A 15,890-nucleotide genomic window follows, 5' to 3' on the forward strand; every position below is an offset into this window, starting at 1 on the left:
ACATTATTATAATTAATAATTAAAATTTAATTTATAAGTGATGATAGTTTGAATTATAATATTGTTATATGTCTACATCTATCGATCATTAAAACATACTGTAAAATTCAAATTTTATTTTTTAAATTAAATTTTAGTATTTTTTAAGTACATATATCCTAATTTCAATGGCAAGTTAAGTGTAGCAAGTCAGAAGACAGTGAATGAATTAAATGAAACAAATTAGAATGTATTTATTAACGATCTAAAAATGTTAGTATGACTCAATATACTCTATCAGCATTATTAACAGTAAAATTTAAGGATTAAAGAAGATATAGCTAAAGTTTAAGTTATGTATTTGTAAAAGAAATTTAAGAGAGTTAATTCAGAAAATTGAAGCTAAATCTAAAATAATAAGTCTTGTTTTCTTTTATAGTTAATGTACAGTTAGTACATTTCTTTTTATTGGGATAAATACATTGTAATGGACCAATCTGTTTATTCAAGAATATTGAATAAGAAATGCATTTGACAATATACACATGGCCTCTTCTTTTTTTTTTTCAGAAAAGTCACCTCATAGTAGTTAAAGGAAAAAAACACTGGTATTTTGACACTATTCTTTTTTTTTTTACTATCATTTGACACTATCTTTCTTAATTATTTACTTTCTCTTTTTTCTAAAAATATAAAAATTAAATTTTATTAAAACTATTTTATCCTTATACAAATTGTTAAATGGTCATCGTGTCAAACAATCTTTTTCTTAAAGAAAGGAAATGCTTAATTCAAGAATCAAGAAAGGAACGTATATGGGGAAAACAATAAGCAACAACAAAAGATTGATAAAGCCTCATTCCTTTTCTTTTAGAAAAGTCATCACACAACAATCAAAGGTAGGGAGTGAAGAAAATCAAGTTCAAGCATTAAGAAAAGAATAAACACTATGAGAAACATATAAGAAAGTTAAACCATTCTATTCTTATCTTGAAAAAAAAAATTATCATTTCTTTTAACTTCTCTAAGGATAGTGTTTTAGCTTCCTTTCAATTGGTGTTTTCTAATTAGGCTTACTCCATGCTCCATTCTTACAAAGATTGGATAAGACCCTTCACATCATTTTACATTATTAGGTGCAGTCAAATATAAACTCAAATCAAATTACAACTTTAAAGTATAAATCCAAATAATTCCACTCCCATAGCAGATTTTACTCACATGTGTGATTTTTTTAAAAGATCTGAATGCTGATTCATGTCATTCTGTTACTCAGGTTAGAATGGACTCATTGGACCCAAACGGGTCAAAAGTTGGTCCAAAACAATACAAATATTCATTTGAATACCTTGCTCAACTATAAAATTTAAAAGTATAAAATAAAAGCTATTTAAAATTAAAAAAAAAACAATAAATACATAAAATAAGATTAAACTTAAACTTTGTTATATATACATAATCAGCTTCAAATTTACAAAACTTTAATCATTAACAAATCTGAACCTAAATCTTAACATCTGCAGATTTCGCTGAAGACAGGATTTAGATAGAGATTCTTGAAGAGTTCAGGGCTTAAAAGTTAGTAATCAATTGGAACCATGTTCTCATCTCTATTTCTCTACTATTGTTTTTTATCAGCATAGTCATATCCCAGTTGAGAGAACGAAGAGCTAGCTCTTAGGCAGCACCCACCGAAGTATTATCCTGCACAATCTGCAAGAGAAACCATGTTTCAGATAGGCACAAGTAATAACAGGATTGTTCAAAACTAAAAGTAGTACATGATATTTACATTGATCAAGAACTACCATACAATCTTAACTTGTTTCAATAAGTTTCTCGTGTAGTTTATCAAAATAAGTTCTCTTCTTTCTTTAAAAAAAAAAAAACTTGCAATAAGTTCCCTGGTCAAATTTATGAACACTTGTGTGATAAGAGCTTAATGAATAAGCCCTTAATGAAACTGTATCTTCACTCTACTATTGTTGCCCAACATTAAACTGAGTTAAATGTTCTTTTTTTTTAAACAAAAAGAAAGAACTATCCACAAACTTATATAATTTACTTTTCAAAAACACTACCTGAGAGATGTATTCCTTCACCCTGTCACTCATGGGTGCATCTAAAGCTCTCTCAGCTAGCTCATAATATAGAGTATTGCCTTCAGGACCATTAACTTTGTCTTTCTGTAAATACCTACAAAGTAAAGGATGAATAAATAACTACAACATTGCTTGTCACTAGAAATCAGAAGTGTCACAAAAGGCAACAAATCTTGCAGTTTAAATCCATCACGTCAAACAAATTTCACCTTTGCTGAACAAGAAGTTCCAATGCCTGCTTAACATTTCCAAAGACCGGATGACTTCCTTCATTTTCACCCAAACTCAAACCCATCCTCCTTAATTGGCTCCATAGATTGTCTGCAGTACACTCATCAGGAGTTCCATAGTGTTAAAAGGACAGCATCAGAATTGCCCTTCAAACTTTCACAAAAGTTTAGGCCAATGACAAGCAAAATGAAAAAGAATGCAGAACCATGGTATTTACAACATTTGTCTAGAGACAACAAGGTAGTAGTAGCATTGACTTCAATAAGTTTATGAGGTGGATATAGATATATACATGTAAAATTTTAGCACTGTGACACTAAATTAACAATAGCATACCTTCTGGAATTTTGCCACCAGCAAGATGTACAATACTAATTACGACAAAAGTGAATCCAGATAGATGAGCAGTTTTCTGATCCACAACATATTTTTCATATACATCAGGAGGAAGTTGACTTGTGAGAATATATGATTTTGAATCTGCTCCACCTGAAAGAACAAACATCATAAAACCATTAGAAGAAAATGAAGAAGGCAGAACTTAAAATATTGTTGGAAAACTCCGGGGAACACAACCAGCTGTGAACAAGAATAAATCAATTCAGTCTAAATTTACTCATTTCCTCAAAATGTATCTAAACTTTTCAAAGATAGAAGAAAACAATGCCAAATAATTCCGAAGCATTCTCTAGTCTGAGTAGTCTCTATCGATTACTAGGTAAAAGTATTCTCAGGACACAGATCCTCAAAGTCCAACAAAAATAACAATTTTGATTCGCAGAAATTCATATGGTTTAACTTGTTGAGTTAACTTCGGTACAAAGTTCCTGAATTTATTTGACAATGCAATACCTGCAAATGTGAGATAAGCAACTTTTTTACACACCAATACACTGCATTTCTCTTTTAGCATACTCATGAGATAAGTTTAACCTTACAAGAGAAAGTGCATTCAATTTCTTTGCGTAAGAAGTGATGGAGAAGCTATGTCCTAACAGAACCATAAATAGAATGAAAAGAGAAAAGAAGAAAAAGGCGAAATGCTCACTCTGTTGGGATGCCCGAGTATTGGCTTTGGATGAAGGGTGAGCCCTTTGAAGCTCCTTCATTTCATACCCAAATACAGAGGAAAGCTTGTCCTTAGCCTCATTGATAACAAAGGTAGGAAGGTTACGCTGATGGTAGTTCTTCGTAACCACTTGAGTGAGTTCCTCTCTCTTAATAGGGCACCCTGAATTATGATAGGTTTTGAAAAGCATATACCTAATCACTTCCCCAACAAGCTTATCCTTTTCCTGAAAAAACAATTCAAACAAGAACATGCCCTAATTCTCAGAATGCGTGCATTCTTAAGAGTCAGTGATGAGAAGAAAGGAAAAAGTAATTCACCTCCTTTGAAATCCCGAATTGCGAGAAATCCTCCGCAGCATTCGCCATACTTCAAGCGCGTGGTGAAAAGGGGATGAAGATGAGGAAATTCAAACCTCAAAGAAGGTGAAAAGGTCGAATCTTTTTTACGTTTTTTTTTTCCTTCGAATTGGACTGTGCTTGGTGGTTTCAAAATAAATTAGGGATGTCAGCGCCTCCTTGGTGAATCTACGATTCTATCTCACAGTGGCGGGAGAAGATTCTTATATATTTATTATTGTTATTATTCATAAAATTTAAATATTATTAATATAACTTAATTAAATTCCAGAATTGTTTGCATTTAAACAATTTTCATTATTGGTTGGATTTAAATTTAACTTTTTTATAATACTTGAAATGTCCCGGAATTGTGTTTCAATTGAGATTTTTGTTTGTTTACAATAATCAATTCAATTGAATATACTTCTTTCTTACTTGGAAAATTGTTTATAGTTTATAATCTTATTAATGTTAATTTGTAGAAGTAAAAGGATCTAAATAGTTCGAGAGGTCATTTTGAAAGCTCATTCAACAAGTCAAGTAAAACTAAAAAAAATAAAAATTTAAATGGATTATTGTAAATTTTCAATAATAATAAATATTACCGTAGTTTTCCAATAGTAACAAATATTTTCATAATTAAAATACAGCGAAAAAAAATAAATTGTATAATTAATAAAACTAATTTATTAATAAAAATAATTTATTTAACAAATTTTTAAATAAATTATTAGGTTCAACAAAAAAAAAACTTAAATGTTAATCAATTATCAGTCTACTTTAGTGTAACACGTAAATATATTAATTATTTCTCATATTGGAAGATATGCTGTTTTTGTTTTTAGTTCAGATAATACATTTTGTTATTAATTTTAGCTCCAAAAAGTTTTATCAATTTTCTTTTAGTTGTTACATTTTTTTTTACTTTAATTCCTATATATATATATATATATATATAATATTTAGTGACATCATAAATTAACAACAATTGTTTTTTTAATTTAAAGGAACTAAAACTTTATTGGGTTAATTTTGGTTCAGTTCACTTGGTATTAGCAGTTGGGTTTTAGTCTATATATTGTATTAAAAGGAGAGGGTTTTAAGCCATGAAGTTTTAATTGCTCAATTTAGATTTAATATTTAAAAGTAGTAAATTTAGAATTAATAAATAAACAGACTTTAATCTCAATGTTAAAATTATACCCCAATTATTTATGATATTATTTATAATATATTAAATTGTTTGTATTTTTTATTAAACGATTTAATTTGTTTTAAAAAAGTAATGACACATGTATGCATAGTTATATATATAGATATATCAATATCTGCTAAGTTTGAATAATAAATCATAACAAAAGTAAAATTTTTTTATTATCTATAACGATATATAAAAAAGGAATTCTCTTTTTTGTGTCCACTTTTCAAAATATCGATTTTACCCTTTAAGTATATAATTTATTAAATTTTTAAAAATTGACAGTTACTTTTACAAATTTTTTATAAAATCAGATGTCTTTGTTTATTCTATTCTTCTTTATTTATTAATGGTTATTCTTTTATTTGTTCTGATATATTTCACTTTATTTTTAATAAATAACAATATATAAAGGGATTCCTTTTTTGTGTTAACTTTTCAAAATACCGATTTTATCCTTTAAATATATAATTTATTAAATTTTTAAAAATTGACCGTTACTTTTACAAATTTTTTATAAAATCAGATATTTTTGCTTCTTCTCTGCTTCTTTATTTATTAATGATTATTCTTTTATCTGTTATAATATATTTCACTTTATTTTTAATAAATAATATTATAATATTATCACCTACTAATATAATATTACATATATTTAAAAAATATTATCGTATTACGCCAGTAATGTGTAATTAAAATTACGAAAACTAAATTTCTTATTTAGATGTGTGAGTCAAACTTGAACAGCTAACATACAAAAATAAATTATCCTGTACTAACCTTAAAAACAAAAATTAGAAGTAAATATAAAATTAGTTTATTAATTATATTTTCTCACATCAAATCTAATTATAATTTTTGTTTAATCGACATCATAACTCTACATTAAACAGAGATTTTCACTAATATTTAACTATATTATTTTATTAAATATAATAATTAGAATCGGCGACGTCGTTTCAGTGTCTTTCTTGGTTTAGAGTAACTATCATCGGTAGTGAGAATAAGCATGCTCAATGTCAATTGTGCGATCTGGAACGAACGAGGAAGAGAAAGATGGGAAGGGAAGACACGTGCGAGCGTGTGGAGAACGCTCTGCGAGAGTGCCACCGTCGAATTCCGGCAGGTCCGAGTCGCGACTCAGCGTGTCGCCACCTTAACCAGGCGTTGGCCATGTGCCTTGTTTCGTCGGCGTGTCCCGAAGAATCGGAGGCGGTGCGCACCCTTTGCTCCACCGCCGGCACCGCTCTGAAGCGCCGGCAATGCCAACAGGCTCAGTTTTCTCTCTCCCTCTGCCTCTCCTCTCACCAACAATAGCTTATTCCCTAACCTAATTTTTACTACTCATTTCTGTATAAATTTTTGGGAATTTGTTGCAACTCTTATTTAGTATTCATATTGATTCAAATTTGATCTGTATCCGGCGGTGAATTTATTGTGCAAGAAGAAAAAATGTTTGTCAGTGATATTTGTTTGAATTTGTATGATTTAAATAAAATTGGGGATATCTATGCAGTAGAGTTGAATAATTTGAAAGCAGACTCCTAATTTATCTCATTCAAGAAAATTGGGGGAAGTAATCTAGAACATATAAATGAGTGTAAAAGAAAACAATTTTATTTCAGTTTGATAGGTATAAATGAGTATGAAATTTTTGTTAGGTATAAATGAGTATAAAATTTTTGTGTTGTCCTTCAACTAAAAATTATTAATCAAGCATACAACTTAATTAATTAAATTAATATATATATATTTCAAATTTATTATTGATTTATATAATAATTATTTTCACTGTCAATTCCATGTAACTTCTTCTGTGTTGATTTTATTATAAGAAAGTTTTACATTAATATTGTATAAACTTTTATTTATTTATTTTTCAATGTAACATGTTATTATGAATACATTTTTATCGTCATTTTAACGTAGTTCTAACCTAATTTATTACGAAAAATTGATAGTAATATTTAATTATTAACTCATCAAATTGTGTAAGTATTTTTATTTTACCATCAGACATATATTATTTTAGTTTGTTCAATGGACTTGACTATGTGTATTTTGTACAATATATAATATACAATAAGCAAATATTTTTTTTATATAAATTAAAATTATGATATAATATTTTAAGTAAATAAACTATTTTTTATTTATGGTAAATACTTATATTATGACAGTTATTTTCAACCATTGATGTTTCTTTTAAACAGATATTAAATTTAATTTAAAAAAAAGATAAATGATATATTAATACATTTAAGAGGCTAACTATCTTAATAGCCACTAAAAATACTGATTTAATGTAGTTATTGAGTGGATTATAATTATTAAAAATACTCTGATCCTAATCATTTTAATTTTCTCTCCTTGGATTGACATTACATTTACATTTTTGTGCTCTTCAGCAGTAATTTTTCCTTTACAGAGACAATGATGCTGAACTAGAAATGGAGACCACAACTACCTATTTCGGCCACTAATTAAGACAGGCTTCAATCAACTTCTATTTATCTACATAGAATTTATTTTTTTCCAGTAAATAGTCAAACAACTTATTAAAAGTTTAAAGCAATCTGTTACAAGGTAGGGGAATGGAAACTCATCAATGAGTTCCAGATGCTTGTTACTTCAAACAGGTAGGCACACTATGAGCCTATGGTCTCTGATGTGTAAAAAGAGCAACCATGATCACTTGGGAGAACCATTGCACTACGATGGTGAAAGAGAAAGAACATGATTCTTTATTGTTTTACTGTAATTTGCTCTGGTTTTGTGAGGCTAGATCCATTTCCACACCACTTATATTTCTTAAGATTTTTGTATTTGCTTCTTAGTTAAATTGAGATCCTTGTGCCTACACAAAGTGGGTGCATAAATTGCAGGTAATAAATTCTCAACTGCATTGGAGACTCAAATAGAAAATCCAACCCCCTCATTTATGTTTGACATGCTTAAAATAGCGGTGAGTCGGTGCGCATATGTTGAAGTCATGCTGAGGAAATATTGGAATCTATTACACCTTGGATAGGTCTTAATCTCTAAAAATGTTAAGGTCTTAGTATTTTTACAATGAAAAATGTTGCAAAAACCATACTAGAGTATTTTATTAATCAGCCTACTCCATGTATGTGATTTCATAATATCATTCACTGCATAGATTTAGGAGCATTAGGGTCACAGGTTGCATTGTCCTATTAGATGTTTACTTTGGTGAACGAAACAAATACTTGCACTGGAATTAATAAGGCATGCAAAGGGACGGTCCACTTTACAATAGTGGGAAATGCACCTTCGTAGTTTGTTGAAACATTGTCAAATGTGGCATTAATTGCTTTGTTATCCTGTTCATCTATAAATACACACATCTCTGATATCTCACATCACTGCATTTCCTAGTGCTCATAGAATTTTAAGTTTCTATCAATATCTTGTAGTTCAATTCAAACTTGTAAGCAGCATGGGGGCTCTTACTTTCACAGATGAGTTTACTAGCACTGTCCAGCCAGGAAGGTTGTTCAAGGCTCTGATCCTTGATGCTCCAAACCTCATCCCCAAACTCATGCCTGAGGCCATTAAGAATGTTCAATTGGTTGAAGGAAATGGAGGTCCCGGAAGCATTCAGGAGATAACCATTGCTGAAGGCCAGTTGCACCATTTCACACTGATTTTCACTTTATCATTTTTTGTTGTTGTTGCTATTTGTGACTAATTATGTGTCGTGAGAAGATCAAAGAAGATAATAGACACATGGTAGTGGTAGTTCTAAATCATATAATGATTTCTCTAACCATGTGATCTTAAGTTAAGAACTCATTAGTTTTCACCTTTATGTGCTCAAGAGTTGGTTTTCTAAATATATTGGTTTCAAACAGAAATGACTGACAAAGAGATTGTTATTGGTAATGCCTTGAATGCAGGTGATAAGATCAAACACTTGAAGCATAGAATTGATGCAATTGACCCTGAGAAATTGACTTACAGCTACGCAGTGATCGAGGGAGACGGTGCACTGGAAAAAGTGGATTCAATTTCACATGAGATTAAGTTCGAGGCCACTGAAGAGGGAGGTTGCAAGACCAAGAATGTGAGCACTTATCATCCCAAAGCAGGGGTTGAGGTCAAAGAGGAGGATTTCAAGGCTGCAAAGGACGAAGGCTTGGCTCTCCTTAAGGCAGTGGATGCTTATCTTCTGGCAAACCCAGATGCCTATGTTTGAAGCCTTGAACTGATCTTATATACAAGGCACCTTTGCATCAGATTATAATATGTTGTGCTCTAAATTCAGCCTATGATCTAGTTGTCATATATGATATGGCTTATAATAAAATTTGATTTACTTTTGTGGGCACTGATAGCCAAATATGATAATACATCCACACAATTACTAGTTAAATGGTGGGATAATCAAACACAATGGTTAATTGGTACACTTTTTCATTTTTTTTCCCTTTAATTGTTTTCAGAAGTCGACTATGTTAATGGTGTCACTCTTAAAAGTGGTAAATCAGAAGTTTATATGTAAAATCACACCACAAGAAATTTTAAGTAAGTAGTTTGATTTACTGCAACTTGGAACATTGCCTTTGTCTCGAAGATTACTGATCTGAATGGAGTGATTGTTCATTTTTGGAAGTTAAAAAACAATGTATGCTAAAACTGCTTTAGATTTCACAGTAATGGGATATTGTGACGTGCAATTTTATCATCAGAAGAATATTACACAATTGAAAAATCCCTTTTTTGCACAATGAATCCTATGACCTTATGCTTCCACAATGATGCTTGGTTACGCCAAAATCGTTTAACTGTAATAACTATAAAGACCAATGAGGGGTTTTAATCAGAAACTTCAATTTCTTATCCTATCAACATTCCATCAAGCGTGGAATCGATTTATTGGGACATACGGATAACTTTATTCAATTGGGCCCCTATTATACGATAGAGATGTAAAATTCACCACAGAATAATGGTTGTTAGAAATCCAAATGTGAGTCTAAGTCTCATATTGACTAGAAATGAGAAAATAGAATATTATATAAAAATAAACACCTATAAACCTATTATCTTAAGATTTTAGGTTAAGAGTGATGTCAATACCTTATGTAGTTGGACTCAGGTCTTAGTAGATATTCTATCTCATTGTACTCCATAATTTGGTTCTCTAAGCTACAAATTTTGGTTAAAACGTGGCTTCTGTCCCTGCAAGAATATACTTATATTTTAGTTTTTCATCGGATACAAAATCAAAATTTGCTGCAACAACATTTAAGTTAATTTAGCTTATCATTTTCTAATCATATTTTGTATTTATCTGTTTAATTAAATATTCCCATAGACAAAATCAATAGACATAATTATATCATATCAAGTGTCAGATATTTTATTGTAATCTGTCTCTATATATTAAAGTAGAATGGCCACCCTGTTGTTTGTTTGTGCATTACCTGTTTCTAATAAGACAACCCTTTTCTTCCTAATAAGAATCAAGATCCAAGAACTATTCTTTCTAGTGCTAATTAACAACCAAAACACCTTGTGCCACAATCATTACACCAAGATAAACTCTCTTTTCTGCTAATTAGGGATGGCAACGGGGCGGGGCGGGTACGAGTATCATGATCCCATCCCCATCCCCATAATAAAAATTCATCCCATCCCCATCCCCAAACCCAACGGGTATACAACTTTTGACTCATCCCCATCCCCACCGGGTAACGGGTATTTTCTTATACCCATACCCATACCCATTTTTTTATTGTTCCATATATCAATTAAATATTTTTTATAAAAAAAATTTAAAAATCACACCAACGGAATCATGATACTATCAAAATATTCAATATTAAAATAACATACTCTTTTTGATTTTCATGATGTCAAATATTAAGAAAAATATTATAATAGTATAAATCTCAAATTAAAGTATCAAATAACAACTAAATAAAATTCAAATAATTATATAAAAGCTAAAAAATTACTCATTACTAAAATTTTATAATAACCAAAATATTTATTAATTTTACAAATGATCAGTGGTTTCATTTGCATTCGATCCACCTACACATAGAAAAAAAATGAAAAATTAGATATGATATAATAATTGAAATTGAAAATTTTAATTACTAGAATATAATGTACCTTCTTCATCAGATTCATTTTCACTCATGAGAACATCTTTTCCTTTTAATTTTTTAACACCTACAAACACCAAATGTAGAATATTAGATGAGAATTCACAAAAAATACTAACAAAAAATATTAATAAATTTGAGTAACTTACCTAGATGGTTTGAGTTCCATATCCAACTTCTTGTACACATCAAAGCCTGTATAGTAATATGATGAAGTCGACTACGGTGAGAAGTTAATATCTGACCACCAGTACTAAAAGCAGATTCAGAAGCTACAGTTGTTATTGGAATAGCTAAAACATCCATTGCAATTGCTTGAAGGGTTGGAAACTTTAACCCATTTGTTTTCCACCATGATAGGATATCAAATTCTTGTGTAACCGGCAAATTATCTTCTTCCAAGTAATAATCCAACTCTGTTTTCATAACTGTAGTTCTAGATTTTTTCTTTTTTGCCATAAACTCTAAAAATTCATTCGCATCATTATCAACATCCTTTCCCAACTCCAATGATGTAGCTCTATAAGAAGAAGTTTCATTCTTTTTTGATTGATATTCCAAAACCAAATCATAGCACATTTGACGAATCCTACTAAGTTTCAGATCAAAATCATTACCATACAATTTATAAAAATAATATTCTAACATGTCCATCTTGTACCTTGGATCTAAAACTGAAGCAATTGCCAATATGTTATATAACAAAAAACAAAGAGAATGAGAAATATGTTATATATATATATATATATATATATATATATATATATTATATTATATTATATATTATATTACTATGTATATATATATTATATGTGTGGATATCTTATGTTTATATATATATATATATATATATATAATTATTTATATATATTATATTATATATATTATATTATATATTATATTATTATTACTATGTATATATATTATATGTGTGGATATCTTATGTTTATATATATATATATATATATATATATATATATATATATATATATATATATATATATATATATATATATTTATAGATATATATTTATTTTAAGTATATATTATATTATATTATATAATAATATATATTATATTATATTATATAATAATATATATTATATTATTATGTATATATATTATATGTATATGCGTAGATATTTTATGCTTTTATATATATATATATATATATATATATATATATATATATATATATATATATATATATATATATATATATATATTTCTTTTAAATTTTTATAAATTTGTAATGTTATAAATTTGTTTATAAAAGATCTCACTAGTTAAATGATTAATTTGTTTTATACGTATATATTATATATATTATATTATATTATTATGTATATATATTATATGTATATTATATTATATTATATTATATTATATTATATTACATGTATATGTGTAAATATATATATATATATATATATATATATATATATATATATATATATATATATATATATATATATATATATATATATATATATATAAAAGTATATTTTATTTATATGTATATATACTATATTATATTATATTATATTATATTATATTTTATGTGTAAATATATTATTTATTTATATATATTTTTTAGATTATTTAATAAATTATAAATAGTTTAGTAATTTAAGTGGGGACGGGTATTTGGGCGGGTATATATATCCCCATCCCCATCCCCATCTCCAGTTGAAAATTTCGGGTATTACCCATACCCATATCCATACCCAGTCAAAGCGGGGATTCCCCGTCAAAACGGGGACGGGTTCGGGTGATACCCACGGGCACGAGTTTATTTGTCATCTCTACTACTAATGAAAGATTAACCAATCACCCCGGTTGTGTATTTTTCTTTTCAATCAGAAGTTTGTCACAATTTTTCTTTGCTCAAAAATGGTGAATAACACCTTGTGATTCAAGTCCATAATGTTATCAAAAAGGTCTTATTATGCCAATAGCCGCCCATGTGTATTGATACAATTATTTGGAAATATGAAATAAAAAACTTATTAATCATTCACTCACTGATTTGAAAGTCTTCCAATAAAAAGTGTCATTCTTAAATGCCAAATAAATATTCATTTTCTCTAAGCTGCATTGATAAACATATTCATTTCCATCAAAGTGATCATTCCTGTAACCACAAGACCAAGTTCATTTCACAACCTTGAGTTTTCTGTGATCTTTGCAATCAACACAATATTCACCATGGGAAGCACAACTTTTACATACGATTATTCCTCCCCTGTTGCTCCATCACGCATGTTCAAGGCCTTGATCACTGACTCCAGAACTTTGCTTCCGAAGCTCTTACCACAGTTCATAAAAGAGGTCAACGTGATCCAAGGAGATGGGGAAGCTGGAAGCATTGAACAGGTTAACTTTGCTGAAGGTTAGCAAAATCACTTTAAGAAACTGAAGTGAAATTAATGGATTATATTATACCTATTTCTATGAATATATCTCTCTGTGTGTGTAGTGGCTGAAAATTTTCTTGTGTTTGTTTTTTGTGCAGCTAGCCCCTTCAAATATGTGAAACACAGGATTGATGAGGTTGATAAGGAGAAATTAGTGTGCAAATACACTATGATTGAAGGGGGTCCATTGGGGGAAAAGCTTGAGTCCATAGCTTATGAGGTTAAATTTGAGGCCACAAGTGATGGTGGTTGCCTCTGTAAAATGACAACCAAATACAATGTCATAGGGGATTTTGAAGTCAAAGAAGAAGAGATAAAGGAAGGAAAGGAAAGCTCTCTTGGAGTCTGCAAAGTGGTGGAAGCCTACCTGCTTCAGAATCCCAAAATCTATGCTTAAATTTTCATCTGATTGTTCAAAATCACCATGCACGAGATATATATGCCTCAGTGTAAGAAAAATGTGTCAAAAATCTCGCGTTGACCGAAAATAAGACCGATTTAAAATATATAAGTGGATGCAAATCTCATTTTACAAGTTGGTTTTGTAGGGTTGAAGTAGACTTAAAGTATGTTTCTCACACTTTGTACGTCGATGATATTCAATTTATTCAGTTTTTGAATGATTTTGTATGCAACTAAACGTAGGGACAATAGAAGGTTTCGCCAAGTATTGATTGAATTCCTTATTAAGTCCTTACTCTTCAAAGGCATACTCAGTGCTTTGGCAAAATATTTGTGCTTTTTGCAGTAGCAGAATTGGAGATTCACTATGCTATTTTATGAATTCATTGTGCAACTAATAACGTTTGGTTTGTGTTATGAACATCTCAGACATGCCCAAGCCAAATGTTTCTGTATTTAGTTTCTGTTTCAGCCAAATTCAACCAATTTGAACCAAAATCCATGAGCATTTAAGCAGTAAGCAATTTGGGAATCTGCACAGCAAACACTATAAGAAAGATGATTGATTTTTTTTTTTTCTTGCAGAAGGTTGATTAAACCATGGCAAGGAAAAGCGTTTTGGAGTTGTGTGGTTCGTAAGGATTACCAAATCTAAGAACACAGTGACATATTCAACCAATAAGAAAATCCAGTGAATGAGAATGATACCATTTTGTGTTAGGAAACAAAGTATGAGTCTAAGTCACTAGAAATAGAACACTATATATAAAGACCAATAAATTTATTATTTTAAAGTTTTGGGTTAAGAGTGGTGTCAATGTCTTACATAATTGAGTTCACATCTCATTGATGTTGTATTTTCCCATCAAACCTCTCTGTAATCCTAACATTTTGCACACATGGGTAGCTCCCATGATGTTATAAAGCTTGTGCACTTTACTTCTTTCGGTAGAACCTTCAATTTTTACCTGTTACATTCATGACTTGTCCAAAGTCCATTACAAGAAAAGTGAAATATTTTTCAACCATGGCTAGTGAAGAGAAAGTAGAAAACAAAAGTCAATTCCCTTCAAAATTAGGATATATAGTTGGACATATATCACTATAATAATTTATAGGAGAAATAAAAGAAAAACTAAATTAAAAGTTTCAAAAGTATAAGCTAATTTGTAGAATGTTTCTCATATAACTTTTCTATTCTTTTTAAAAAGAACACAAATTAATTTTAGTTTGTAAAAAAAACACATTTTTTTTTCATATTTTTGTCTCTCTTGTAAATATTTATGAAGAAATTTGTGAAAAATTCTTAGATAACATTATATGACAAACTTATGGAAAAACTTGTTTATGGTGTGTTTAGAATATATGCGAAGATTTAATTATTTTATGAATCAATTATAAGTGCAATCCATTTCTTTTATTTTAATTAGAGTAATTTGTTTAGATAATTTTGTTGAAGAAGCGATTTTCAAAAGCCTAATTTCTTTAGAATACAATTAGAATATCGCTTTTACATAATAATTACAAAAAATTATGATGTTGTGAAAAACTGATAGAAAAACTGTTGAAAGATTAGGATTAATTTGGGATAAAGTTTTTACGGGAAAAAAAGATAACAAATTTCAAATTTTCATATTCATTAAACAATTTTTTAACAACATTTCTTTTAGCAAACTTCAACCTGTGTGTGAAACACCAATAAAATTTTTAAACACAGATATTATATATTAAGAGAAAAAGTATTAGCAAAATTATCACATTATCCAATTTCTTTGATTAACACGTATACACATTTATAATTATTTAATCATTTTCTTATTATTTAGTCTTCCAAGACGTGAGTTCAAATTCTGCAATATCTAATTTGTTTTAATTTTCTAATTTATAATTTCAATTATAATATCAATTATAAATAATATTATTGTATGTGATATTATTATAATAATAATTATTATTTATAATTATTAATAATATAAGTATTATTATAAATTTCATTAAAATAATATTACAATTA

The 15,890-nt window shown here is 28.8% G+C and overlaps 4 protein-coding genes across 5 annotated transcripts; 3 read left to right on the forward strand and 1 right to left on the reverse strand.

The window, feature by feature from the left end:
- Window positions 1-1,382: 1,382 nt before the first annotated feature.
- Window positions 1,383-3,915, reverse strand: LOC114162126 (melanoma-associated antigen G1-like protein). The gene is made up of 6 exons (XM_028045908.2): window positions 3,702-3,915; window positions 3,361-3,607; window positions 2,649-2,801; window positions 2,291-2,402; window positions 2,061-2,175; window positions 1,383-1,692 (listed from the first exon to the last, which is right to left on the reverse strand). Exons 1-6 carry the CDS (start codon window positions 3,747-3,749, stop codon window positions 1,657-1,659), a joined length of 711 nt encoding a protein of 236 aa, XP_027901709.1. The 5' UTR covers window positions 3,750-3,915; the 3' UTR covers window positions 1,383-1,656.
- A 1,974-nt stretch (window positions 3,916-5,889) lies between these two features.
- Window positions 5,890-6,339, forward strand: LOC114162128 (cytochrome C oxidase biogenesis Cmc1-like protein). Its single transcript, XM_028045911.2, has one exon. The coding sequence runs from the start codon at window positions 5,977-5,979 to the stop codon at window positions 6,235-6,237; it is 261 nt and encodes an 86-aa protein (XP_027901712.1). The 5' UTR covers window positions 5,890-5,976; the 3' UTR covers window positions 6,238-6,339.
- A 1,947-nt stretch (window positions 6,340-8,286) lies between these two features.
- Window positions 8,287-9,271, forward strand: LOC114162549 (major allergen Pru ar 1). Its single transcript, XM_028046471.2, has 2 exons — window positions 8,287-8,564; window positions 8,841-9,271. The coding sequence occupies exons 1-2, from the start codon at window positions 8,381-8,383 to the stop codon at window positions 9,137-9,139; spliced, it is 483 nt and encodes a 160-aa protein (XP_027902272.2). The 5' UTR covers window positions 8,287-8,380; the 3' UTR covers window positions 9,140-9,271.
- A 3,864-nt stretch (window positions 9,272-13,135) lies between these two features.
- LOC146883438 (pathogenesis-related protein STH-2-like) lies at window positions 13,136-14,837 on the forward strand. 2 transcript variants are annotated; one of them, XR_014984598.1, is made up of 3 exons: window positions 13,136-13,449; window positions 13,573-13,923; window positions 14,462-14,837. XR_014984598.1 is itself a non-coding variant. In XM_085666552.1 (2 exons), exons 1-2 carry the CDS (start codon window positions 13,266-13,268, stop codon window positions 13,869-13,871), a joined length of 483 nt encoding a protein of 160 aa, XP_085522678.1. In that variant the 5' UTR covers window positions 13,137-13,265; the 3' UTR covers window positions 13,872-14,204. The 2 variants fall into 2 exon arrangements, 1 of the variants encoding a protein (XP_085522678.1); XM_085666552.1 differs by lacking the exon at window positions 14,462-14,837 and having other exon boundaries at window positions 13,137-13,449; window positions 13,573-14,204.
- The last annotated feature ends 1,053 nt before the right edge of the window (window positions 14,838-15,890 follow it).

The sequence above is a fragment of the Vigna unguiculata genome, chromosome 9, assembly GCF_037176805.1.
Source record: "Vigna unguiculata cultivar grain cowpea cultivar isolate G323 ecotype 2 chromosome 9, ASM3717680v1, whole genome shotgun sequence".
Taxonomy (NCBI): Eukaryota; Viridiplantae; Streptophyta; class Magnoliopsida; order Fabales; family Fabaceae; genus Vigna; species Vigna unguiculata.